Source organism: Phyllobates terribilis, unplaced genomic scaffold, assembly GCF_046119375.1.
Source record: "Phyllobates terribilis strain yellow unplaced genomic scaffold, ASM4611937v1 Scaffold_10__3_contigs__length_209671492, whole genome shotgun sequence".
Lineage (NCBI taxonomy): Eukaryota > Metazoa > Chordata > Amphibia > Anura > Dendrobatidae > Phyllobates > Phyllobates terribilis.
This window is the reverse complement of record NW_027362770.1, coordinates 169318861-169344501: the sequence shown is the minus strand read 5'-3', so window position 1 is coordinate 169344501 and position 25641 is coordinate 169318861. Positions and strand designations below refer to the sequence as shown.

Sequence of the window (25641 nt, the reverse complement as noted above, 5' to 3'; positions counted from 1 at the left end):
CTTCTCTGTACTCCTAAGAGTTTATAACGGAGGAGCGACTGTCTTCTGATTAGGTGAGAAGTAAGCCTCTCCCTTTTGATTTAAGCCTCTCCTTTATTGCACATCCTAGTTTATTTTTGATAGGATGCCATCAAGATACTCTAATTTTAGAGCTAGAAAGGGGTGTCAATATCATAGGGGCAGACCTGGTTGGTCCTATACCCCTTCATTCTTGGTGGCAGCAGGACTCCCCACTACGGAGAGACTAGGAAGAAAATTAGTCCAAAGGGAAAATATACTCTCCCCACACCTAAATAAAACAAGACCTGGCATCACACTGGGGGAGGGTATTCATTCTTATTTATCTTTAGTTTTCTGCTGCTGATGTCCCATTGTAACAAACCTTTTGCTGTCACTTATCTAGGGGCGAAACTTTAGTGGGTGTAGGTGGCACTCACACCCCAGTTCTTTGAGCCTAGAGGGGCCCAAAAGGTCTTTTTTGACAATATGAGAAGGCCATTATTCTTAAAGACTTTATATGTTTCCAATCACTGACAGCAAGCACAATATCATTTACTCACTCTGAAGCAGAAATTTTCGAGCTGTGACTTTCTTGCCTATGGGAAAGTATAACCCTCAGCCTTTGGGCACTATCAGGCTCTAGGGCCCGGATGCCACTGCCATCCCTTTAAATACGCATCAGATAATACACAATGATCTGCACATCTATTTTTTATTTTTGTGAATTAAATACATTAACATTCATTATTATTTCAGGAATAAATATATTATTTATATTTCAGAACCAGAGATATTGGGCCACAGAGGCTTTAATTTTGCACAATTCCCAGAATGCTTTGCATTAGATCCTTAAGGTGCGTGTACATCTGATGCCTCGTCCTTCTGCAAACTTTGGTAGAACATACCTGTTATTGGAAAAAGAAAAAGAAAATTTGGGTGTGAAGAAAAGTGCACTGATAGCACATAGATGATTTCTGGCTGCTTACAGTCACCACTAGAGGGAGCATATTGCATACAGTTTTATGCAGTTAGAGCTCCCTCTAGTGGTGGCAAAGAAAAATTTGTGTTAACTTGATGTCTATGCAGGGGGTTTGAAGCTTTGTATAAAAAAAAATCTTTCTTGACCTCATAAGATTAATTTAGCCCCACTGATTTCAATATTGACCATGTACTCACCTGTCCTTTTGGAGACACTCTTGAAATCACATCTGCCCTGTGGCATCTTGCATGTAAATAAACCAAGACAGCCATGACAGTCTGATGGTCTCTTACAGGGACGTGACATGACTTCATCACAGGAATGCTAGAAATATAGTTTAAAAAATTATGAGACTGGCGAAAATTTCATGATTTGGCCACCGGGGGGCGCTGCTTTTAAACCTGTATAACATATAGAAGAATCCTCATCTTAGTGATGTCATCTATTATAAGTGATGTCATAGCAAAATCTCTCAGGTGCCCCAATTTCAATAAATAAGTCCATTGCTGTGGACCCAGAATATAAGAATATTGCTTAAACCTGAAGCCCCGAGCCTCAGTCTCCTTCCTGGACTCTCTGGCATCTCCGCATGTGCTTATATTTTACACTAGGGGGCACATTATCTCCGTCTCAGATGTATTGACTTGAAAATAAAGTAAATGCGGAAGGTATTATAACAAACTGTAAGTACTTTGCTGCACTAAACCCACCTCCATCTGTAGACAAGATGTTTTGGAAATTATATCTGTGATGGAAACTAAAGTTCCCGTCAAGCCATACAATAAAAAATGCCAACAAACATATATAATTCCCCAGTCAGACTGCTCTCATTAACAAGACCTCATAGAGTGACCCGAAATATAGTGTCAGAGCAAGTGAGTGACCCCATATTCAGTGCTTCTGCCATGGAGTAACCCTATATACAGTGTCACAGCCAGGGAGTAACCCCATATACAGTGTCACAGCCAGGGAGTAACCCCATATACAGTGTCACAGCCAGGGAGTGACTCCATATACAGTGTCACAGCCAGGGAGTGATCCTATATACAGTGTCACAGCCAGGGAGTGATCCTATATACAGTGTCACAGCCAGAGAGTAACCCCATATACAGTGTCACAGCCAGGGAGTGACCCCATATACAGTGTCACAGCCAGAGAGTGACTCCATATACAGTGTCACAGCCAGGGAGTGATCCTATATACAGTGTCACAGCCAGGGAGTGATCCTATATACAGTGTCACAGCCAGAGAGTAACCCCATATACAGTGTCACAGCCAGGGAGTAACCCCATATACAGTGTCACAGCCAGAGAGTGACGCCATATACAGTGTCACAGCCAGGGAGTGATCCTATATACAGTGTCACAGCCAGGGAGTGATCCTATATACAGTGTCACAGCCAGAGAGTAACCCCATATACAGTGTCACAGCCAGGGAGTGATCCTATATACAGTGTCACAGCCAGGGAGTGATCCTATATACAGTGTCACAGCCAGGGAGTGATCCCATATACAGTGTCACAGCCAGAGAGTGACTCCATATACAGTGCCACAGCCAGGGAGTGATCCCATATACAGTGTCACAGCCAGAGAGTGACCCCATATACAGTGTCACAGCCAGGGAGTGATTCCATATACAGTGTCACAGCCAGGGAGTAACCCCATATACAGTGTCACATCCAGGGAGTGATCCTATATACAGTGTCACAGCCAGGAGTAACCCCATATACAGTGTCACAGCCAGGGATTGATCCTATATAGTGTCTCTGCCATGGAGTCACTCCATATACAGTGTCACAGCCATGGAGTGACCCCATATACAGTGTTACAGCCAGAGAGTGACTCCATATACAGTGTCACAGCCAGGGAGTAACCCCATATACAGTGTCACAGCCAGGGAGTGACCCCATATACAGTGCCACAGCCAGGGAGTAACCCCATATACAGTGTCACAGCCAGGGAGTGACTCCATATACAGTGTCACAGCCAGGGAGTGACTCCATATACAGTGTCACAGCCAGGGAGTGATCCCATATACAGTGTCACAGCCAGGGAGTGACCCCATATACAGTGTCACAGCCATGGAGGTTCTCCATATACAGTGTCACAGCCAGGGAGTGACTCCATATACAGTGCCACAGCCAGGGAGTAACCCCATATACAGTGTCACAGCCATGGAGGTTCTCCATATACAGTGTCACAGCCAGGGAGTGAGCCTATATACAGTGTCACAGCCAGGGAGTGACCCCATATACAGTGTCACAGCCATGGAGGTTCTCCATATACAGTGTCACAGCCAGGGAGTGATCCCACATACAGTGTCACAGCCAGGGAGTGACCCCATATACAGTGTCACAGCCAGGGAGTGACCCCATATACAGTGTCTATGCCATGGAGTGACTCCATATACAGTGTCACAGCCAGGGAGTGTCCCCATATACAGTGCCTTTGTCATGGAGTGACCCCATATACAGTGTCACAGCCAGGAAGTAACCCCATATACAGTGCCACAACTAGACTGTCACAATGTACAGTGTCACAGCCACTAAGTGTCACAATATACAGTGGAAGTGAGGGTCACGATATATAGGGCCACAGCCAGTAAGTGTCCCCATATATAGTGCAACAGCTGGTGAGTGTCCCCATATACAGTACCACAACTAGAGAGTGCCAACATACATAGTGCCACAGCAAGCACTTGTCCCCATATATAGTGAAATAGGCAGTGAGTGTCGCCATATATAATGCCAGAGTCCCCATATACAATACCACAGCCAGTAAGTGTAGCCATATATAATGCGAGTCAGTGATGCCCCCATATAAAGTACCACAGCTAGTGACTGTCACCATATACAGTGCCACAGCTAGTGAGTGACCCCCTATACAGTGCCATAGCCAGTGAATGACCGCATATATTTGGCAACAGTCAGTAAGTGCCTCCTTACACAGTGCCATAGTCAGTGAATGCCGCAATGGGGAAACGCTCTGGCTGCGGCACTGTATATACTGGATCAATTACTTCATTTACTCCCTTTAACTCACTATCGTGACCCAGCCAGAGAATCCCACACTGCACAGGTCCCCAGCTAGAGTACTTCACTATACAGTGCTCCAATTAGAAAATTCCCAAAACATAGTGCCCTATTCAGTGAGTGCCCCATATAGACTGTAACAGTCAGTAAATAACCCCAAATACAGTGCCATTTTCAGTGAGTGACCCATATACAGTGCTACACTAGTAAGTGATCCCAAATACAGTGCAACAGCCACTGAGTGTATCTATATACAATGCCATAGCCAGTGAGCATGGGAGTACTTGGGATAGGGCATTATATACGAGGGCTGTCTGGCTGAGTATGGAAAAATGTTCCGGCTGTGGCATTGTACATACTAGGTCATGCTCTTCAAGTTCACTTTAACTCAACACAGTGACCCAGCCAGAGTACTACACTATACAGTGCCCCAATTAGAAAATACCCAATACATAGTGCCCTAGTCAGTGACTTCCTCATATACAGTGACCTCGAAAGTGCTCCCATATACAGTCACTTAGTCAACAAGTGTCCCTATATACAGTGCTGGACAGTGAGTGCTCCCATACAGTCACCCCCTCTCCTTGTTTCCACACCACCTAGGAAGTAGATTCTGCCTATCCCTTGTCTTATTTTCGCCATGAAGTCAGGACTGACATGGTGTATAAATTCGCACTTCCACTGTGTCTACTAAAAGTGGGTGTCAGTGGTGGATCTCCATAATAACATAGAGGTAGGGGTGGTTACCCACTACTGGGGAGGTCTTAAAACAATGAGTTTCCAAGTCAGATCTTACCGTGTCTTGGTTGAACTTTCCGTGTTCACTCAGGTGGTGGAAGAACACGAGACCAGGATTTCCAGACACATCATGGAAGGCTTGACGTTTCCTTCTACCATCGAAGACATTGAGCGGAAATCTCTCATCTAGGGGCTTCTCATTAAAAGTAGGCCTCATCTTGACCAGAGCCAATGGCTTGACAAGTGTACCCATTTCACTGGGACTTTGTCTGGTCTTCCTAACTATCCGGTTCCTCGTTGTGGTTCCATCAGTGGTACCGTAGACCATGGATCCAGCCAACAAGATGGCAAGCAACGTACGAGATAAGAAATTCATTGCTTCCTGTTGACCTTCCTCCAAGGAACCTTCATAAGACCTTTTCATCTGCTTCTTGAAGATGCTCAACCCTTAAATAACACTTTCCTCCTTGCCCTGCCTTCCTCACCTTTGACGCACCTTGGACTTGCCCCTTGGATGGAAACTTTTCTCTTGCGGTGACATCAACTTTCCAGAAAAAAATCTACATCCCAGGACTTGTCTTCTTCCTCCCCTCTACATCTATAAGGAGATTGTCCCCACCTATTACATGTCTGACTCTGGGATGAAGAACATCTGAGACCTGGTAACAATGTGATGAGATCAGCGGGGGCGGCGGGCAATCATCATTATTTATCCTGGAAACTGTTGCTGGTAAATTTTCATACCTTAAATTCCTGATGTCCACATGTCAAATCAGGAGAATTTGTAGGTATTTTTTTCTTAATTCTTATTATTTTTTTTTATTATTATTTTTTATTTTTATAGTGTCAATGGGGTCCATTAGAAAGATCGAAAAGGGATGTTGTATGTACGGTACCTGCCAGAGCTTCAGATACGATCAACAATGAGATTTCCATGTCGGTTCCTCTAGGTGTGGTTTATTGCAGCATAGTTATATTACGCACTGTGTTCCTTTACATTGGCCGCCATATTAGCTCAGGTAGTTCTATGACACTGAACACATGGGCTCCTGGACGGTACATGTTTTTAACATTTGGGGAAATTTCATAGATAAAAAAGGCAAACAAAATAAATTTCACATTATTCAGGGAGATGACAATGGTCAGATGTCACAGCGATCAATTATTAACATCAGCTAAAAACTATGGCACCACCTGGTGGACAAATAATGATGATGAACGTTCTTGAATTGAAAAGGTGATAAAAGGGGTTGTCCACCTTTGGGGAATATTTTTTTTACATTAATTCTTGTATTGGGTGCTAAAAAAAAATATTTTTGCAATTGGGTTTCAACCAAAAATTTGGACCATTTGGCTTTTACAGGCTCTTTATTCCCTGGAACATTCAACTTTAATGAGGTCTGTGGTAAGATACAAACTCAGAACAAGCTCACTGAAGAATTCTCGGTTAACTGATTTTACAGGCAGCAATAGCCAGTGCAACACAGAGGCTACAGAAGGCAAACGATGGAACCAGAAGGCAAACGATGGAACCAGAAGGCAAACGATGGAACATTTTACAAAGTAAGTTTTAGCCCCAAAAATATGCATGTAAATGAATAAAAAAAAGCCTCAAAAGTTGGACAACCCCTTTAATGTTATAAATATGGGTTTTTATTCACTCCTGCTCATGGGCTATGTCTAGTATCTAGTCAAGTGGTGGCTACACGAGTCCTTCATATGGCACAAAGTTTCCTTAGTTAAGACAATTATGGTATAACAACTGCGGACCCCTGAAGTTTCAGGTTCATATTTAAAGGTGTATTCCCATCATGGACATTTATGGCCCATCTATAGAATATGCTACTAAGGTCTTAGAAAAGGCCTGATGTCAGGAAAGGCGAGGCAGCTGCACACACTCGCGCATGCGTAGTCAATAGTCATCCCTCAACACAAGATGGGACACAGTTCTTGAGATAGATGTGGTTCCCACCTCTACGACTCAGACTGATCTGGAAAATTGGGCCTTGATTTGTGCTTGTTTGGGAATGGAGAGTTGGCCGTGCATGCCCAAGGCCGCGCAGCCACCTCGCCTTTCCTGGCATCACCAGAAAGACCCCTCTTCTGTGGAAACCACATTTCATCCTATATTAATATCATATTTTATGGATATGCCATACATTTCCTCCTTTTTTAAGGCATTTTTCAGTTGTATTGCTGCCTCCCATCAGGACCTCTACTATAAAGATTATAGAGGTGAAGAATTAAAATAATAGGGTGGAACTTTTTGTCAAAGGGTGATTTGATATTCTTCATGATTCGGGTGTTTAGGACACAATCTTCTAGTGACTGGTCCTGAGGAACGTCTTCCCATTGGATGGTGAGATGCTCAACACTCTGGGAGGTGGCCACTTCTCCTCCATTACTTGTCGCAAACTGACGCTGATGGGTGAGATGAGCTGAGATATGGGTCCACGGGAACGGAGAGAGAGACGGGCGGCCAGGAGACCCAACCTAACACAGGTGTCTGTGTCGTATTCGGCTAGTACCCCTGTAAGGAGACCTGCCATGAGGCTGCGAGGAAGAAAGTGAAAGAGTTACCTGCTGGTTCCAACAAACTTACACTCTAAATTCTGAGTGAAGAATCAACAAAACCCTTTTATTTCTGTGAAACTGCAAAAAAAAATGGTTTTAGCCAAAAGGGCATGGTTTAGTATTCCTGAAGACAGTGGGGAAGGGATTCTGCTGCAGTCAGTTGCTTTACAGCCAGACAGAAGTTCGAAGAAACAGGAGAAGGAAATGTCTGATCTTCTAGGGATACATATATTATATATGTACCCTTAATTAGAGATGAATTAGATGGGAATTTAATTTGCATTGAATATTTAGGAATTCACCAAACCTCACAATATGCGATTTGCTTTGCCAAAAATGGCCACCTCAATTTTAAACATAACAGAAAATTATTGCATCTGCCAGAGAAGGATCACAAGAACCCATAACGCCTTACAGCCATCATATCACATAGTATAGCACAGTCAATCAGGAGGGACTATCACAGCCCATATAAAAACAGAAAAAGGAATGCAGCAGCCATGTGATGAATCTGGATAGTGAGAGAACGTCACGGCACACAGCTTAGCCATATAAATCGTGACACAGATTTAATTCATAAGGAGAGAAAATAGGCCTCAGTGTCATACACATTTTTTCAGGGCAACTGAAGGCTCTGAAGCACTTCAGGTTCACTACGAATTTTATTTGGAATATTCAAATTTCGATAGCTTCGAATATTTTGAATATTCAAATTTCGATATCTTTCACATATGGATTCTGTGAAAAAGAAAAGAGTCTTTTATATAGCTTCTGGAATGTCTTAGTATAACAGACCTGTCTCCAGCTCCAGAAACATTGATGATTTCCTCTGGAGGAATGGGAGCAGCCGGATAATGTACAGCGCACAGATCATCCCTTGATACCTAATGAAGCAGAGAAAGAAGCAACAATTCCCTGAAGGAAATGAAAATGCAAAACATTTCTACAAAAAATAAAATATAACTACAACATCCCAATGTAATGCAGTCAAAAATATGGGTAACCTGCAGATTTTGGGTCTCTTTTCTTCCCTCTGAGTGGGCAGGCTCTTCGTGTAACGTCAGACATGTGGTCAGCCTATGACTTGTCCCTCACTGCAGCTCTTCCTCCCCTCTCACAGAAAACAGTCTCAGAGAGAGAGAAGCTATAGCTGTATCCCTCTCACAACATCTACAATTTACTGTTTAACACTAGATAAATGTTTTTTAGGGGTAAGGTTGTGATTATTTATTTATTTATCTTTCACCTTCATCTCTGGCTGTGAAGACATACAGTACAGGCCAAAAGTTTGGACACACCTTCTCATTTAAAGATTTTTCTGTATTTTCATGACTATGAAAATTGTACATTTACACTGAAGGCATCAAAACTATGAATTAACACATGTGGAATTATATACTTAACAAAAAAGTGTGAAACAACTGAAAATATGTCATATTCTAGGTTCTTCAAAGTAGCCACCTTCTGCTTTGATGACTGCTTTGCACACTCTTGACATTCTCTTGATGAGCTTCAAGAGGTAGTCACCGGAAATGGTTTTCACTTCACAGGTGTGCCCTGTCAGGTTTAATAAGTGGGATTTCTTGCCTTATAAATGGGGTTGAGACCATCAGTTGTGTTGAGCAGAAGTCTTGTGGATACAGAGCTGATAGTCCTACTGAATAGACTGTTAGAATTTGTATTATGGCAAGAAAAAAGCAGCTAAGTAAAGAAAAACGAGTGGCCATCATTACTTTAAGAAATGAAGGTCAGTCAGTGCGAAAAATTGGGAAAACTTTGAAAGTGTCCCCAAGTGCAGTTGCAAAAACCATCAAGCGCTACAAAGAAACTGGCTCACATGAGGACCGCCCCAGGAAAGGAAGACCAAGAGTCACCTCTGCTTCTGAGGATAAGTTTATCCGAGTCACCAGCCTCAGAAATCGCAGGTTAACAGCAGCTCAGATTAGAGACCAGGTCAATGCCACACAGAGTTCTAGCAGCAGACACATCTCTACAACAACTGTTAAGAGGAGACTTTTTGCAGCAGACCTTCATGGTAAAATAGCTGCTAGGAAACCACTGCTAAGGACAGGCAACAAGCAGAAGAGACTTGTTTGGGCTAAAGAACACAAGGAATGGATATTAGACCAGTGGAAATTTGCTTTGGTCTGATGAGTCCAAATTTGAGATCTTTGGTTCCAACCACCGTGTCTTTGTGCGACGCAGAAAAGGTGAATGGATGAACTCTACATGCCTGGTTCCCACCGTGAAGCATGGAGAAGGAGGTGTGATGGTGTGGGGGTGCTTTGCTGGTGACACTGTTGGGAATTATTCAAAATTGAAGGCATACTGAACCAGCATGGCTACCACAGCATCTTGCAGCGGCATGCTATTCCATCCGGTTTGCGTTTAGTTGGACCATCATTTATTTTTCAACTGGACAATGACCCCAAACACACCTCCAGGCTGTGTAAGGGCTATTTGACCAAGAAGGAGAGTGATGGGGTGCTACGCCAGATGACCTGGCCTCCACAGTCACCAGACCTGAACCCAATCGAGATGGTTTGGGGTGAGCTGGACCGCAGAGTGAAGGCAAAAGGGCCAACAAGTGCTAAGCATCTCTGGGAACTCCTTCAAGATTGTTGGAAGACCATTTCCGGTGACTACCTCTTGAAGCTCATCAAGAGAATGCCAAGAGTGTGCAAAGCAGTCATCAAAGCAAAAGGTGGCTACTTTGAAGAACCTAGAATATAAGACATATTTTCAGTTGTTTCACACTTTTTTGTTAAGTATATAATTCCACATTGTTAATTCATAGTTTTGATGCCTTCAGTGTGAATGTACAATTTTCATAGTCATGAAAATACAGAAAAATCTTTAAATGAGAAGGTGTGTCCAAACTTTTGGTCTGTACTGTACGTCAACTTAAAGGGAAACTATCATAACAAATTACCTATTGTTTAAATCAGGTTTTTGTGGTACATGTATTTAAAAAAAATTGGTAATGTTTTTATTTTTATATCATGATCTTTATTTAAAATCAAAATGAGTAATCTTGCAATTTTCACACTGGTCACTATGGGTTTTTTTTAGATGCTAACTTCCTGTTCTTTCAAGAAGAGTTTTCAGCAGTCTCTTATCAGCAGAGGCAGGATTACAATGATAGGTAACACCTTTGTACACAGCGGATAACACAGGATCCACCATTTACAATAGATAGGTGATGTCACAGCTCACCTCCTCCTCCTCCTGTACAATGACTGATAACACCTCTATATATAGTAGATAACACAGCATCCGCAATTCACAGTAGGTGATAGCACAGCTCACCTCCTCCCCCTGTACAATGACTGATAACACCTCTATATAAAGTAGATAACAGACAATCCACTGTTCACAATAGGTGATGTAACAGCTCACCTCCTCCCCTGTACAATGATATTTGCACACACTCATTAGATGTTTCAATACAACAGATAGGGGAGGAGTCTTTTCATTGCGGCTAATGTGCATTTCCTGAAACAACAGGAAGTTAGAGTCTAAAAACAACCCCAGTGGCCAATTTGAGAACTGCAAGATTTCTAATTTTTATTTTGACACCGATTGTGATAAGGGGGAAAAAAACTAACTAAATAAATATATACATATATTATTTATACACTAACGTTCAAAAGTTTGGGGTCACCCAGACAATTTTGTGTTTTCCATGAAAGCTCATACTTTTATTTATCAAATGAGTTGCAAAATGATTGGAAAATATAGTCCAGACATTGACAAGGTTAGAAATAATGATTTTTATTAGAAAGAATAATTTTCTCCTTCAAGCTTTGCTTTCGTCATATAATGCTCCTTTGCAGCAATTACAGCATTGCAGCCCTTTGGCATTCTAGCTGTTAATTTGCTGAGGTAATCTTGAGAAATTTCCCCCCATGCATCCTGAAGCCCCTCCAACAAGTTGGATTGGCTTGAAGGGCACTTTTTGCGTACCATACGGTCAAGCTGCTCCCACAACAGCTCAATAGGGTTGAGATCAGTTGACTGCGCTGGCCACTCCATTACAGATAGAATACCAGCCGCCTGCTTCTTCCCTAAATAGTTCATGCATAATTTGGAGGTGTGCTTTGGGTCATTGTCCTGTTGTAGGATGAAATTGGCTCCAATCAAGCGCTGTCCACAGGGTATGGCATTGCAAAATGAGTGATAGCCTTCCTTATTCAAAATCCCATTTACCTTGTACAAATCTCCCACTTTACCAGCACCAAAGCAACCCCAGACCATCACATTACCTCCACCATGCTTAGCAGGTGGCGTCAGGCACTCTTCCAGCATCTTTTCAGTATTTCTGCGTCTCATAAATGTTCTTCTGTGTGATCCAAACACCTCAAACTTTGATTCGTCTGTCCATAAAACTTTTTCCAGTCTTCCTCTGTCCAATGTCTGTGTTCTTTTGCCCATATTAATGTTTTCCTTTTATTAGCCAGTCTCAGATCTGGCCTTCAGAGCAAAGTGGCAAAGAAAAAACCATCATCCCGGAGTCGCCTCTTCACTGTAGATGTTGACACTGGTGTTTTGCGTGTACTATTTAATGAAGCTGCCAGCTGAGGAGCTGTGAGGAGTCGATTTCTCAAACTAGAGACTCTAATGTCCTTGTCTTGTTGCTCAGTTGTGCAGCAGGGTCTCCCACTTCTCTTTCTACTCTGGTTAGAGCCTGTTTGTGCTCTCCTCTGAAGGGAGTAGTACACACCGTTGTAGGAAATCTTCAGTTTCTTGGCAACTTCTCGCATGGAATAGCCTTCATTTCTAAGAACAAGTATAGACTGTCGAGTTTCTCATGAAAGTTCTCTTTTTCTGGCCATTTTGAGAGTTTCATAGAACAAACAAATGTAATGCTCCAGATTCTCTACTAGCTCAAAGGAAGGTCAATTTTATAGCTTCTCAAATCTGCCAAACCTTTTCAGCTGGGCTAACATACTTGTGCAAGGGTTTTCTAGGGTTTTCTAAACATCCATTAGCTTCTTACACAGTTAGCAAACACAATGTACCATTAAAACACTGGAGTGGTGGTTGTTGGAAATGGGCCTCTATACACCTATGTAGATATTGCAATAAAAACAAGACGTTTGCAGCTAGAATAGTCATTTACCACATTAACAATGTATAGTGTATTTCTGATTCATTTAATGTTACCTTCATTGAAAAAAAATGTGCTTTTCTTTAAAAAATAATGACATTTCTAAATGACCCCAAACTTTTGAACGGTAGTGTACATTTAACACAAAAAAACTGATTTAAACAATAGGTCACTTTATTTGGTTTCCAGTCTTTCAAAAGTTTTTCCACTACTACCCACCATCACTTTCTATTTTTCTATTTAATTTCACAGTAAAATCAGTAAAATAGAGTTACTGGAGTTATTTATCGGAGATGTCAAATTAAGAAAACATCTGGATAATTAGGGGGAAGCATGAAGAATTATAGGTATGGGTCCCTTTAAATGATAATGTAGCTGTAGAATGAGTTCAAGTTCCTGACGAACGTGTTTAGACTGACGGATTGTAGTTGACAGAACTTGGAAAATATTTCAATACATCTTGACCTAAGAATGTAGAATCTACCTCAAATCCATACAATCAATGCTTGTCAATTGTGGATATTCCATACCTTGTCTTTAGCACGAAGGGATACAGTTCTGCCACGCCTGTGGCCACACAAGAGGACGCCGTGGGCCCCCAGAGTTACTATGACGCAATGTATGTTCTCCAGGAGAGGCAACGAGAGGCTAATGGCCGTATCTACCATATCTTCTAATTTACATGGAATATCTAGAGAAGAAGACACGTGTCATGGAAAGAAGCATAACCGCATCGTAAGTGTCAGGTAAAGGACTGCCACCCTCACTGATGGTATTACTCTTGTTTTGATTGATGAAGCCGTGATGAGAGATGTTGGGAATTTAGCTTTACACCTGTCAATCATCTGAAACGTCAACAGTCGATGTCTGGAAAATGTGTCTCATTATCCTTTAGAACCTGACGTGATCCATCTATGTTGTAAATCTTCTAGTGTGAAGTCACATAACATTACATCCAGTTCTCCAACACGTGCATGAATCTCATACAAAGTCTATGGAAAGTTAATTGTAGCAGTTAAAACAGCCTCTCTAGCTGAAGACCTGTTGGCGATAAACTGATCGCCAGCAGTCTTGCTACTGTAATCACCAGGAAAAGCTACAGTGGCCACTGCTGGAGAACAATGGTATTGCATGGTGATTATTCAAAGAAGTCTGAGTCTTACATTATTATTATTATTTATATAGCGCCATTGATTCCATGGAGCTGTACATGAGAAGGGGTAACATACCAAATATAGATATCACCTACAATGATAGACTGGTACAGAGGGAAGAGGACCCTGCCCTTGCGGGCTTACATTCCACAGGAATGGGGAGGAGACAGTAGGTTGGGGGGTTCCAGTAGCTCCGGTGTTGTTGAGGAGACAACGGGGTCATGGCAGGCTGTAGCTTTCTTGAACAGATAGGTTTTGAAGTTCCATCAGAAAGGATCCAAATGTGGCAGATAATCAGACGTGCTGAGGCACAGAATTCCATAGGACGGGGGATATTCAGGAGAAATCTTCGAGGCGATTGGGTGAGGAATGAATAAGTGTGGAGGAGAGAAGGAGGTCTTGGGAGGACCGGAGGTTACGTGAGGGAATATATCGGGAGATTAGATCAGAGATGTACGGAGGAGAGAGGTTGTGGATGGCTTTGTAGATCAGTGTTAGTAGTTTGAACTGGATACACTGGGCAATTGGGAGCCAGTGAAGGGATTTGCAAAGGAGGGTAGCAGAGGAGTAGCGAGGCGAGAGATGAACCAGTCGCGCAGCAGAGTTAAGGATGGACTGGAGGGGTGCGATAATGTTAGCAGGTAGGCCACAGAGGAGGATGTTGCAGTAGTCAAGGCGGGAGATGATGAGGGCATGCAAAAGCAGTTTAGTAGATTGAGGATTGAGGAAAAGACGAATTCTGGAAATATTTTTGAGCTGGAGCCGACAGGAGGTGGCGAGAGCTTGGATGTGCGGTTTGAAGGACAGGGCAGAGTCAAGGGTTACACCGAGGTAGTGGATTGCCGGTACAGGGGAAAGTCTGATGTCATTTATTGTGATAGAAAGATCAGGTGGGGAAGATATGTGAGATGGGGGAAAGATGATGAGTTCAGTTTTGTCCACATTGAGCTTGAGGAAGCGAGAGGAGAAGAAGGAGGATATGGCTGATAGACATGCTGGGATTCTGGACAGCAGGGAGGTGACATTAGGGCCAGAGAGGTAGATCTGGGTGTCGTCAGCGTACAGATAGTACTGGAAGCCATGGGATTTTATGAGCTGTCCCAGGCCAAGGGTATAGATTGAGAAGAGTAGGGGCCTAGGACGGAGCCTTGAGAGACTCCAACAGAGAGGGGGTGGGATGAGGAGGTAGTATGGGAGTGGGAGACGCTAAATGTGCGGTTAGAAAGGTATGAGGAGATCCAAGATAGGGCAAGGCTTTTGACACCAAAGGAAGAGAGGATCTGTAGTAGGAGGTAGTGGTCGTGTCGAAGGCAGATGAAAGATCAAGAAGAAGCAGTACAGTGAATTATCTGTTAGCTTTGGCTGTAACTAAATCATTAGTAATTTTGGTAAGGGCAGATTCAGTGGAATGGTGGGGTGGAAGCCAGATTTTCGGTTGTCGAAGAGAGAGTTAGATGAGAAGTGGGAGGAAAGTTCAGCGTGAACGTGCTGCTCAAGAAGTTTGGAGGCAAATGGGAGCAGCGATATGGGGCGGTAGCTGGACAAGGCGGTTGGGTCAAGGGATGGCTTTTTGAGGATGGGCATGTGTGACGTCTCTACTCGAAAAGCCCTTTTATTTTACCCTGGGAGATGGGGGACTCGGAGTCGGGTCCAGTGATGTAGAGATGGGGTGCAGCCGTGGCCTGGACCCGACCCGTGCTCAGGGCCGTCACATTAAAAGGAGATGGTGTGGGCTTATCCGGGTTGAGTGGCTGATTTACGACTACGCCACCTGTGGCACCTGGTGAAGGCCACCAGCGCCGCTGCAGTCCGCGGAGGCATGGTGTTATGGCGGCCAAAGTTCTTACTACTCCCCACAGGCGGAGCGAGGCCTCAGGGCAGAGGGACAGGATGAAGGGGGTAGTAGTAGAGGAGAACGGATGCCGCGTCTCGCGGTGTGGCGCAGAAATAACAGTCCGGAGGCCATAGGGGTGAACTTCCAAGGCTTTACTCACTTTAGAGATGGCAGAAGGAAGGCGACTCCCTGCTCCCCGCGGAGTCCTGCAGTCACCAGGGACGGGGGTCCGACAACCTCCGAGTAAGTCCAGCATTTAGTCGGGACCCTACACCAGAGTGTTCCTGAACTACAGACCGAATCCTTTCCTATCCGTGTGTGTGTGCGAAATAGGCCGGGTCTCCCTCTGAGCTCCTCTCAGAACAAGGGCAAGGTTGGCCGCTCCGCTCCATCCGATACCCGGTGGGATCCTCAGGGCCTACCAGGCTTTCCCGACCAGGACTTGGAGTAGCAAGGTCGGGTGTCGGGGGCCGGTACCCCCTCTTGCAGCCGGACTCTGAATATATCAGCATGGCGAGGACAGGTGGCGTACACCGCTCCGTCTGCATCCTGCCTGGGATCCATTTGCTATGGAGCCTCACTCTTAAGCTCCTGGCCTTCTTGGTCCTGGTCCTTGACCGGGTCGAGACATTCCTTGTCTACAACTTACCCCTCGTCCCAAGGCCGAGGCACAAGGGCTGTGTCTCCATCCGATGCGGGCCCACACAGGATCCGCATTAGGGTGGGAGATCACAGTCCATTCAGCAATTGACAGCATAGAGACAGTCACATAGCTATTGAAGGCAGTCAAAGAACCAAAACCAAAGATGGCTTTTTATTAAATATGAAATTTAAGGTGTAACTAACTTGTACGTCCTCCACCCACACCCACTAACAGGTTCCCCTCACTCTTGGTTCCCCAGTCTCCCTGTAACCAGGGGAGCAGCACCTAGTGCATACTAGCCCCCTCTGGTGGAGAAATGTGGTGTTGGATGCAAAGGTTGGGTCACAACTATCACACTCTTCTTACCTCAGAGGAGGAACACTACACTCCATTAAAGAAGTGCAGCATCCCTGTGGCGGTCGAACCCTCAGGGGCGCCACACATGATTGTGGCATGTTTGAAGGCAGCGGGGAAGGTACCAGAAGTTAGTGATAGGTTGAAGAGATGGGTTAGGGATGGGATGAGTGTGGGGGTGAGGTTGGGGAGGAGGTGGGATGAGATGGGGTCGAGTGCACAAGTGGTGAAGTGTGATTTGGAGAGGAGACGAGTAAGGTCTCCTTCAGTGATGTTAGAAAGGGAGGTTATGGGGGAAGGGCAATGGTCTGGAAGACAAAGGGGTTGAGGTGCTTGGACAGTAAAGACTTGCTTTGTTTGGTCAATCTTGTTTTTGAAGTGTGTCCTCAGCAGAGATGACGGAGGTCAGAGGGGGCAGTAGAGGGCGGAGGAGAGAGTTAAAAGTGTTGAATAACTGTTTGGGGTTGTAGGATAAGGAAGATATGAGGGTTGTGAAGTAGGCTTGTTTAACAGAGGTGAGGGCTGATTTGAAAGCAGGTGTTGCTTGTTTGAATGCAGTGAAGTCATCTTGCGAATGTGTTCTCTTCCAACAACGCTCTGCAACCCTGGACGCTTGCCAAAGCTGTTTAGTGAGGTTGTTGTGCCAGGGTTGCCTATTGACTCGTCGCACTTTGCCATGCACAAGTCGATAGCTGATGCGAGAGTGGCATTGTAGAAAGCAGTGGCGCTGTCTGTGTGGTGGAGTGAAGATATGGATGTCAGTGGGAGAATAGAGTCAGAGAGTGTGTATCTAGATGTGCAAGGTTTCTGCGGGGGTATGCTAGTTGCAGGACATGGGTGACAAGTGAGGAGGACAGGGATGAGAACGTGAGTAGATGGTGGTCAGATAGGGGTAGGGGGGAGGTTGTGAGGTTAGACAGGGAGTAGAATCGCTTGAAGATGAGGTCTAGTGTGCGTCTGTCTGTGTGGGTAGCTGAGGAGGACCACTGAGTAAGTCCAAAGGATGAAGTAAGCGACAGTAGTTTGAATGCTGCTGACTGGCGAGTGTCAGTGGGGATGTTGAAATCGCCCACGATGATTGTGGGAATGTCAGCAGAGAGAAAGTGGAGAAGCCAGGTCGAGAATTGGTCAATAAAGGCAGTGAGCGGGCCTGGAGGTCATTATATGACAGCTACTTAGAGGTTGGAGGGAGTGTAGATGGGGACAGAGTGACTTGAAAAGAAGGGAGAATAAGGGAGGGAAGAGGAGGAGTAGGGCTAAAGGTGCAGTTCTTAGAGAGGAGAAGACCCACTCCTCCACCATATCTGTTACCAGGGCGAGGAGTGTGGGTGAAGTGGAGGCCACCGTAACACAGCGCAGCAGGGGAGGCAGTGTCACAGGGTGTCAACCATGTCTCTGTGATGTTCAGGAAGGAGAGATTAAAAGAGGTAAAGAGGTCGTGGACAAAATGGAGCTTACATATCTTACATAGCACCAAACGAATTTGCAGAGATTCTCAGCTTTGACTAACTTTGGTGTGAGTTATGAACCCCCATCCCCCACCATCAGTGCAATTTACCTCAATTTTCCAAATGAGACATATGGACAGGAATCATCCTAATTGGATCATAATTGCTTGCAGTGAAATAAGTCTACCAGCACCTACTGTATACCTTGTTTAAAGAGGCAGGGTAAATCCAGAAACAACTGGATGAAATATTAAAGAGAACCTGTCACTTCCCATAAATATGAAATTATTTTCGCTGATGTAATTACTGCCATTCTCCTGAATCTGGTGATGTTTTTCTTTTGTTCCTACGCTTCTCCTATCTTGAGATATGGCCCTGTCTTCACTGTATATGTCTAGTTTGTTACCTAGGGGGTGTGGCCTCAGCTCCTCATGGGTGTGATCTTAAAGACCAATCCCAATTGGCTAAACAAGAAGGGGTCATATCTCATAAACAGAAAGGTGCAGAAACAAAAGAAAAACATCTCCAGAATCAGAAGAACAAGGGCATTTACATCAAGTAAAATAAAATACATATTTATGGGAAGTGACAAGTTTTCTTAAAAAAAAAAAATTTCAAACAAACCTTTTCTGTACAATTTTCTATTTGGCTTCACTTACCGATGTCTTCTACATATCCCAAGGTCCTATTGATGGCTAGGAGCTCTTTTATGTTTGGAGAGAGGTAGGTCAAAGCCGTCCAGCTGTTTGAGGTGAAGGGTTTAGATGCTTTGTCGATATCTGTGGGTTCGTAGCAAACTGCAAAACATTATGTAATAACTTTCACACTTAAAGGGTATATTTTCAAATGCCCCTATTAATGACCCTAATCTTTTATCTGGAAGAAGAAGCAGCTGCATAAAGTATCTGCCTCACTGGAGGACTCAAAATGTCCATTTATTACACAAAGAAGAGAATGATTTCAATAAAAGCTCCTGTACCAGTCGCTGTCACATTGTGTTCAAGATTATTGTAATTGTTCTTGTATTATACCCCTTTTTCACATGTAAAGCGCCATGGAATAAATGGCGCTATAATAATAAATAATATAATATAATATAAAAGCTGTGCAATACTTCATTTCACCTGCGGGAGTGCTGTAGGTGAAATGAACACTTGTTAATGAGCTGCTTTACAGACTACAGCTGATTGCAGGGGTTCCTAACAGTAGGATATTATAATATCAGAAAAAGTTAAGGGATTCTTGCTACTAAAAAAAGGAATTTAAGAAACTTGGCCAGATTAAAGGGAACCTGACGATAACAGCAAGCAGAGATTTTGAGAAAAAAAATGTGAGAAAATGAAATACAAGGTATATAAGGAAACAGCAGAACTTGTAATTAGGATCTTCACATCATATATTAATATATCGTGACAAGTAAATGTAATAAACAATTTGCTACGAGTTCCGGCTTGCGCGGTTTAGATGTGTTATTTGCACAGATATGTTGGCACCCTGACCTGGCACAGCGCTCTGACGGGCGACTTCACACACATACTGAATGGTTGACACAGGAACATTCCCGTCTATGCATAATAGTCGAGCCCTGCGGAGACGCTCTACAAACTGAGACACCTAGTGGAGAGAAAAGGTATTACGTGAGGATACTCAATGTACTCAGCAATCCTGTATTCAAATCTTTCTACTCATCAGATATTAAAAAAACGTAATATATAATACATTATATAACATGATAAATTATATATTGGCATTAGTGTTTCTGTCCTAGTGAGAGTCCCTTAAAGGAGGATATTTGAAAAGTGGGTTGATGTAAAAAATGGGCATGGCTTGGATTTAAGTAGGAGTGGTCAAATATATTTAGACCCTTTAATATTTCATTTGACTGTTCAGAATAGGTTGTCATGTGTGTGTACATGAGGAATAACACAATATCTGACCATTTTATGACCCGATTCCTGCTCTCGCTCTAACTTTCAGTTGTCTCTGAGCTAGTGGGAGGAAGCTAGCTCCTGTGATGTCTCCCATACACAGCACACACAGACATGAGGAACTCCTGATATCCCCTGTCTCTATGTAGCACATATACAGAAGTTCAGTACTGAGCGGTGTAGATGTGAAGCCAGCATTGGGATTGACTAGAAAGCTGCAGCACAGTCTGCCTTTCTCTGTCACTCTGCCTGTCCCCTCTCTCTGTAAACTTTAATAAGGACTGTAACCTGATCCCTCAGTGATTTGTTTTGTTTAGACCAACTTAGATTTGAGCTGTTTTTTTCAGAGCGGATAGTAACTTATGGTGCACAGCTTGGGGTTCAGATCATGGGCCCCCTATAGCTCTGGGCTAACATGCAGTATATGGATGGCCAAGTGGTCAATTTTGACACCCAAATGTAGGCAACTAAGGAACAGCCCTTTGCAGCAGTTACTCTCATCTTTTTTTTCTCAACCTGCCTTATTAAACAGACTTTTCAAAGTAAAACCTATTTGGCAGATGTAGAATTTTCATCCTTGACCTTGGGACACATTTTTACTATGGGACTGTTGGTAGTAACACGGCACGGGCGGGCCGGCCATCTTCAGGACTCATTTGGTGTTTTGACATGGAACCTAAATTCTCTCTTTAATACCATTAAGCCCTGCTTTGATCCTCACCGATCTCCTGACCTTCCATGATCCCTCCCCTCACTCTTTCCATGTTGTCGGTGTGAGTAACAATAACCCCCGGCATCACCTTTTCATCGGAAGACTTAGTGAAATCTCTTCTTAGTAACATGACTATTGTTGAGGGTCTGTAACTATTTATGTTTCCCTCAGTCTTCACAGATCTAATAGCTGCAGCGCAATCTGACTAATGTAACCGAGATCAGATAACGTTATGGTATCGGCATTCAGAGTTTCAGGGCAAGAAGGTTAATAGGCCCCTGAAAACCTGAGATATGATACATTTTTTATGATGAGTATAGATGATTAGTTGTTTCTGATAGTTTAGTAGAGAATGGTGGATTGGTGGTAATTAATGTGGCACCTATACTCACCTGTCCCGGCTCCAGTGCTGGGCTTTGCGCCCTCATTTCCCAGTGAATGGCTCTCTCAGCATCCATGTGCATTGGTCATGCAGCGCACACCACTGATGTCACACACTAAAGTCTTATAGGCTGACTCTCTCACGTGAGTTTTGGATAGTTAGGCATCCACACCACTACTATGGTTCTGGACTCTGTTAACATCCCTCCTAACTTACCAATTTCTGCTACACCACTGGGAACTACTGTTCCAAGGTGTTTGTCCGCATACTCGGCTCGGCTGTTACCTGACTGGGGAGGTATTCAGCATATCCAGCCCTGTAGTTCCACGTGTTATATGCCGACCTCACTTTCAGCTATGCTGTTCCACATCTTAGGAGCCGTCCTCACTCCCAGCTCTGCTGTTCTACATTCTAGGCGCTGTCCTCACTCCCAGCTCTGCAGGTCCACACCTTAGGAGCTGTCCTCACTCTCAACTCTGCTATTCTACATTCTAGGACCTGTCCTCACTCCCAGCTCTGCTGTTCCACGTCCTAGGAGCTGTCCTCACTCTCAGTTCTCCTATTCCACACCATAGGAGCCATTCTCAAGGTCAGCTTTGCTGTTCCACACCCTAGGAGCCGTTCTCAAGATCAGCTTTGCTGTTCCACATCCTAGGAGCCATTCTCAATGTCATCTTTGCTATTCCACATCCTAGGAGCCATCCTCACTCCCAGCTCTGCTGTTCCTCCCTTCATAGTGCTGTCCACATGCACAGCTCTGCTCTACCATGAACATGCGCCATCCAGCAAAATCAGCTCTGCTGTTCCACACCCTTATTGCATGCCAGCCCATCCAGCCCTGCAGTACAACATCTAAGGAGCCATCTGCACACTCAGCTCTGCTGTTCCACACTGCTTCAGCTGCCGTCCAGCATATCCAGCTACACATTTCCGTCTGCACCAACGCCTCTGATCCGTGCTTCTCATCCAGATCTACAAGGTGTGACTTAATATAAGTGGTGTGGCTTAATATAAGGGGTGTAGCTAATATGAAGGGTGTGGCTAATATAAGGGGCGTGGCTTAATTTAGTAAAAAATAGACAAAGACAACCCAGCCTAATTTTTTTTCAGTTTCTGTAGGTCACATAGTCTAAGTATAACAGGAGCCACAAATTCTCACGTGTTTCTCTGTTATCTGCTGGTGAATTTCCATGTCTCCCAGCCCGAGGCTCAGTTCTCCACTTCCGGAGATGACTGCGCAGTATGTGGCCGTATGGTGACCCTTAAGATGTGCCACCCCTCTCATATCCTGCAAGACAAGTATAGTTCCACATAAGCTTACTTTGATTAAAGGGTAAAATTTACAGAACTTAAAAATCACATTAGCCAACTCTTCTGGAATAATAGGAGACCTCCCGGACTTCTGGAAGAACCAGAAGGTCTCTTGGGTCCTGCTGAACCTGACCGAAACCACCTTGAAACCAAAGGTTCCAAGATGTTCCTTTATTCACGGAGGGGGGGAATAGATGTAAAGGGGGTGTGATGGCAGCAAAGGGGTGCGGCTACAGCCAAAAGATGCAGAACCCTCCTTTTTCTTCGTTTTTGGGAAAGCTGACCCTCTGATGTTCCTCCAGAAAATGTACAATTTACCATTTTACATATCGATAAGAGTCTGAAAGTGTCAGGGCTGATGGGACAGTTTTAGACAATACAGAAACACGACCCATTGACAAGGGTAAGAGTAATATCCAGTTTTTAAATTATTCATGCATTTCCAGGAGGAACAACAGAGAAACAAAGACTGAAGAGTTCTAAGAAGAGTTGACAGATCTGTAAACCTTTTCGAAATAGGAACTAGGCTCCCAAAATGATGAAATTGTAATTTTTATGTGTAATTAATTTTTTTTTCTACATGGTTGTGCGGCAGGCGGACTCACCATGTGTGAACAGTACCGGAAGACTGAATCAGAGAGGTCATCTTGCCCTACAGCCGAGATGAACAGGGGTCTGACACCAAGACGGCTCATACAATCTGAAGGATGAAGAGAACGTACCAATATTAAAGCCCGATTGTCCTAAATTATACTTTCCCATTTTGGCTGCCTGTAGCTGCCCCTAGGGGGAGCTTGTGAGGTTACTGCATACGGTTTATGCATAGAACTCAATACAAAAATTGTATGCAGTCAGCTCCTGAGCTCCCTCTAGTGGTGACTACAGGAAATAAAAAAATGATTATCTAACTTGGCCTCTTCAGGCAATTTGGAGCTTTGTATTAGGAAACCTTGAAGGATCAATAAGAATTCAACATAAAAACTATGCACGTATGTCACGTCTTACCTGCCAGGTTCCTGCCAACACCTCCAAAGGACTGGTGGACTTGACCTGGATTTGTCTGTCCCCCAAACTGCAATGGTAATCCCCAAATCAGAATGTCAAACTAAATGGCTGATAACAGAGAGCAATAGCATTACACCGTAATGGAATTAAGACAGACTATAGGATTAATGGCATTTTAAATGCAAATTTACGACTTCCCCTACTGTCACGTGAATTATCAGAATGTTCTGGATTTCCCATTTTAGGGCCAAAGACGGTCCCATAAGGCAAACTCCTCTGCTGACGTCACAAAGCACATAATAAAAAACTGAATTATACGCCATCTGAGCATTACAAATAAACTTTAAGGTACTTCTTAGCTGCTCGCTTATGTTTCCAATCATTTTTTATTAGTTTCCTATTTTTATGTAACAGTTTATGGGAAATTTATGGGATTTTTAACTGAGATCAGTCGAGTCGAGCGGATTTTACATAAAAAAAAATAAAACTATTTAGTTACTGCAAGTTACAATTGGAAACATGCTGTGGGGTAATATAAAGGAATTCCCAAAACAGGCACTTAAAGTGGATCTCCACCTTTCACCATCATGTTGCTTTTAGGTCCAGCTTTCAGTGCTGGTTAATTTCATAATATATATTTATAGCAGACGGGACACCGTTTTTCTGATACAGAGATCCAAATCCTCTGCACAGACTAAAATTCCTGCAGTCACCGCTAGAGGGAGCTTACTGCATACAGTGTTAGTATTGAATTCTATAGATAAGCAGTCTGCAGTAAGCTCCTAAGCTCCCTCTAGTGGTGGCTGCTTGAATTAAATTACCTAGCTCTATCACTCTGAAGTGGATTGGGGCTCTGTATTACAAAAATAATACTGTTTTTTAAGTAATTAATCAGCACAGAATTGTGCAAGGATTTGGAAAAGGCTGAACATTGGGAAATTCATACAAATTTGTACAAATCAGTCAGGGAAAATATATATTTTTGTACCGTGTTATCCAGTAGATAGAAAAATATTAAGATTTGAGAGTCCTCAGTGGTTGATACCTTTTAATGGCTAACTGAAAAGATGGAAACAAGTTGCAAGCTTTCGAGACTACTCTGGTCTCTTCATCAGGCATAGTATACCACAAAATCTGAAGAGTCACTTATTTATATACAATAGGACGCAGAAATAATGTAATAGATGAGACAGGTGACGTAAAGTAGAGCTATTACTGTGGGAGAAAGATAAACAGTTCTGGACGTAAATATTGGATTAGTTCATAGATAAGGATTGTGAAAGTTTTATTGTCCGGTGATTGAAGTCTGGTCCAGGGTTATGATGACCCGAAAGTTCTGAGGACCACATTCCTTAGTTGATGTAGAATGACAGAAAATATTTAGATTTAAGAGTCCTCAGTGGTTGATACCTTTTAATGGCTAACTGAAAAGATGGTAACAAATTGCAAGCTTTCGAGACTACTCAGGTCTCTTCATCAGGCATAGTATAAGACAAAATCTGAAGAGTCACATATTTATACACAATAAGACACACAAGAAAAAAAATGCAATAGGTAAGACAGGTGATGAAAAGCAGAGTTATTATGGAAGAGATAAACAGTTCTGGCTATAAATATTTTAGCAGTTAATAGATAAGGAGTGTGAAGGTTTTATTGTCCTGTGTCCAGTGCTGTGATGACCTCACAGGTCTGAGAGTCTGAGGAGCACATTCCTTAGTTGATGTAGAATGACATAAATCCATGTGACACATTCATTCCTGCTCTGAAAGTGTTAAAGGTCATCATCAGTTTATATTCTAAGACTCTTCTTTCTCTTTGAGATTTGAAGTTACCTTTTAATACCAGTAATTTCATATCTTTTATGCTGTGATCAGGGGAACAAAAATGCTTGGCTACAGGCAGATCTATTCTTTTTTCTTTTATTGTGTGGCGATGATGATTCATCCTTGTTCTAAGTTTTTGCCCTGTCTCCCCTACATAAAGACCCCCAGCTGGACATTTGGTACATATAATTAAGTACACTACATTAGATGTGATACAGCTGAAAGTACCTGGGATCTTATAGTCCTGATGTGAATTGGGGATCTTTATCTTGTCTGTGGTCGTTATACATGGACAGGTTTTGCATTTTTTCCGGTTGCAAGGAAAGGTACCTGTAGCTGGAGGAGATGACAGGGAACTTCTGACAATGATGCTTCTTAGATTTGGGGGCTGCCTGAAACACAGAAGTGGGGGGTCTGGAAATATGGATTGTAATAGGGCATCTTTTTGTAGTAAGGGTTGTAGTTTCCGTGCAGCTCTTCTTAGCGCCTCCAGATTTGGATTGTAGGTGACTACTAGAGGCACCCGGTTGCTTTCTTGTTTGGTTTTGTAATGTAGGAGATGATTCCTTGACATTCTGGTGGCTCTTGTAATCTGGTTCTCAATTGTTCTCGGAT

General features: G+C 43.4%; 1 protein-coding gene across 3 annotated transcripts in view; it reads right to left on the bottom strand.

Annotated features, from left to right (window-relative positions):
* Positions 1-5976: 5976 nt before the first annotated feature.
* LOC141164637 (uncharacterized) overlaps positions 5977-25641 on the bottom strand; it is a 45706-nt gene continuing 26041 nt past the window's right edge. For all 3 annotated transcript variants that reach the window (XM_073650114.1, XM_073650116.1, XM_073650117.1), the window contains 8 exons: positions 23204-23270; positions 22804-22898; positions 22047-22175; positions 19365-19479; positions 18525-18662; positions 12963-13123; positions 8118-8206; positions 5977-7301 (listed from right to left, as the gene is read on the bottom strand). In XM_073650114.1, the coding sequence (XP_073506215.1) occupies positions 7070-7301; positions 8118-8206; positions 12963-13123; positions 18525-18662; positions 19365-19479; positions 22047-22175; positions 22804-22898; positions 23204-23270 (1026 nt within the window). In that variant the 3' untranslated portion in view covers positions 5977-7069. The remainder of the gene's footprint in view (positions 7302-8117; positions 8207-12962; positions 13124-18524; positions 18663-19364; positions 19480-22046; positions 22176-22803; positions 22899-23203; positions 23271-25641) is intronic.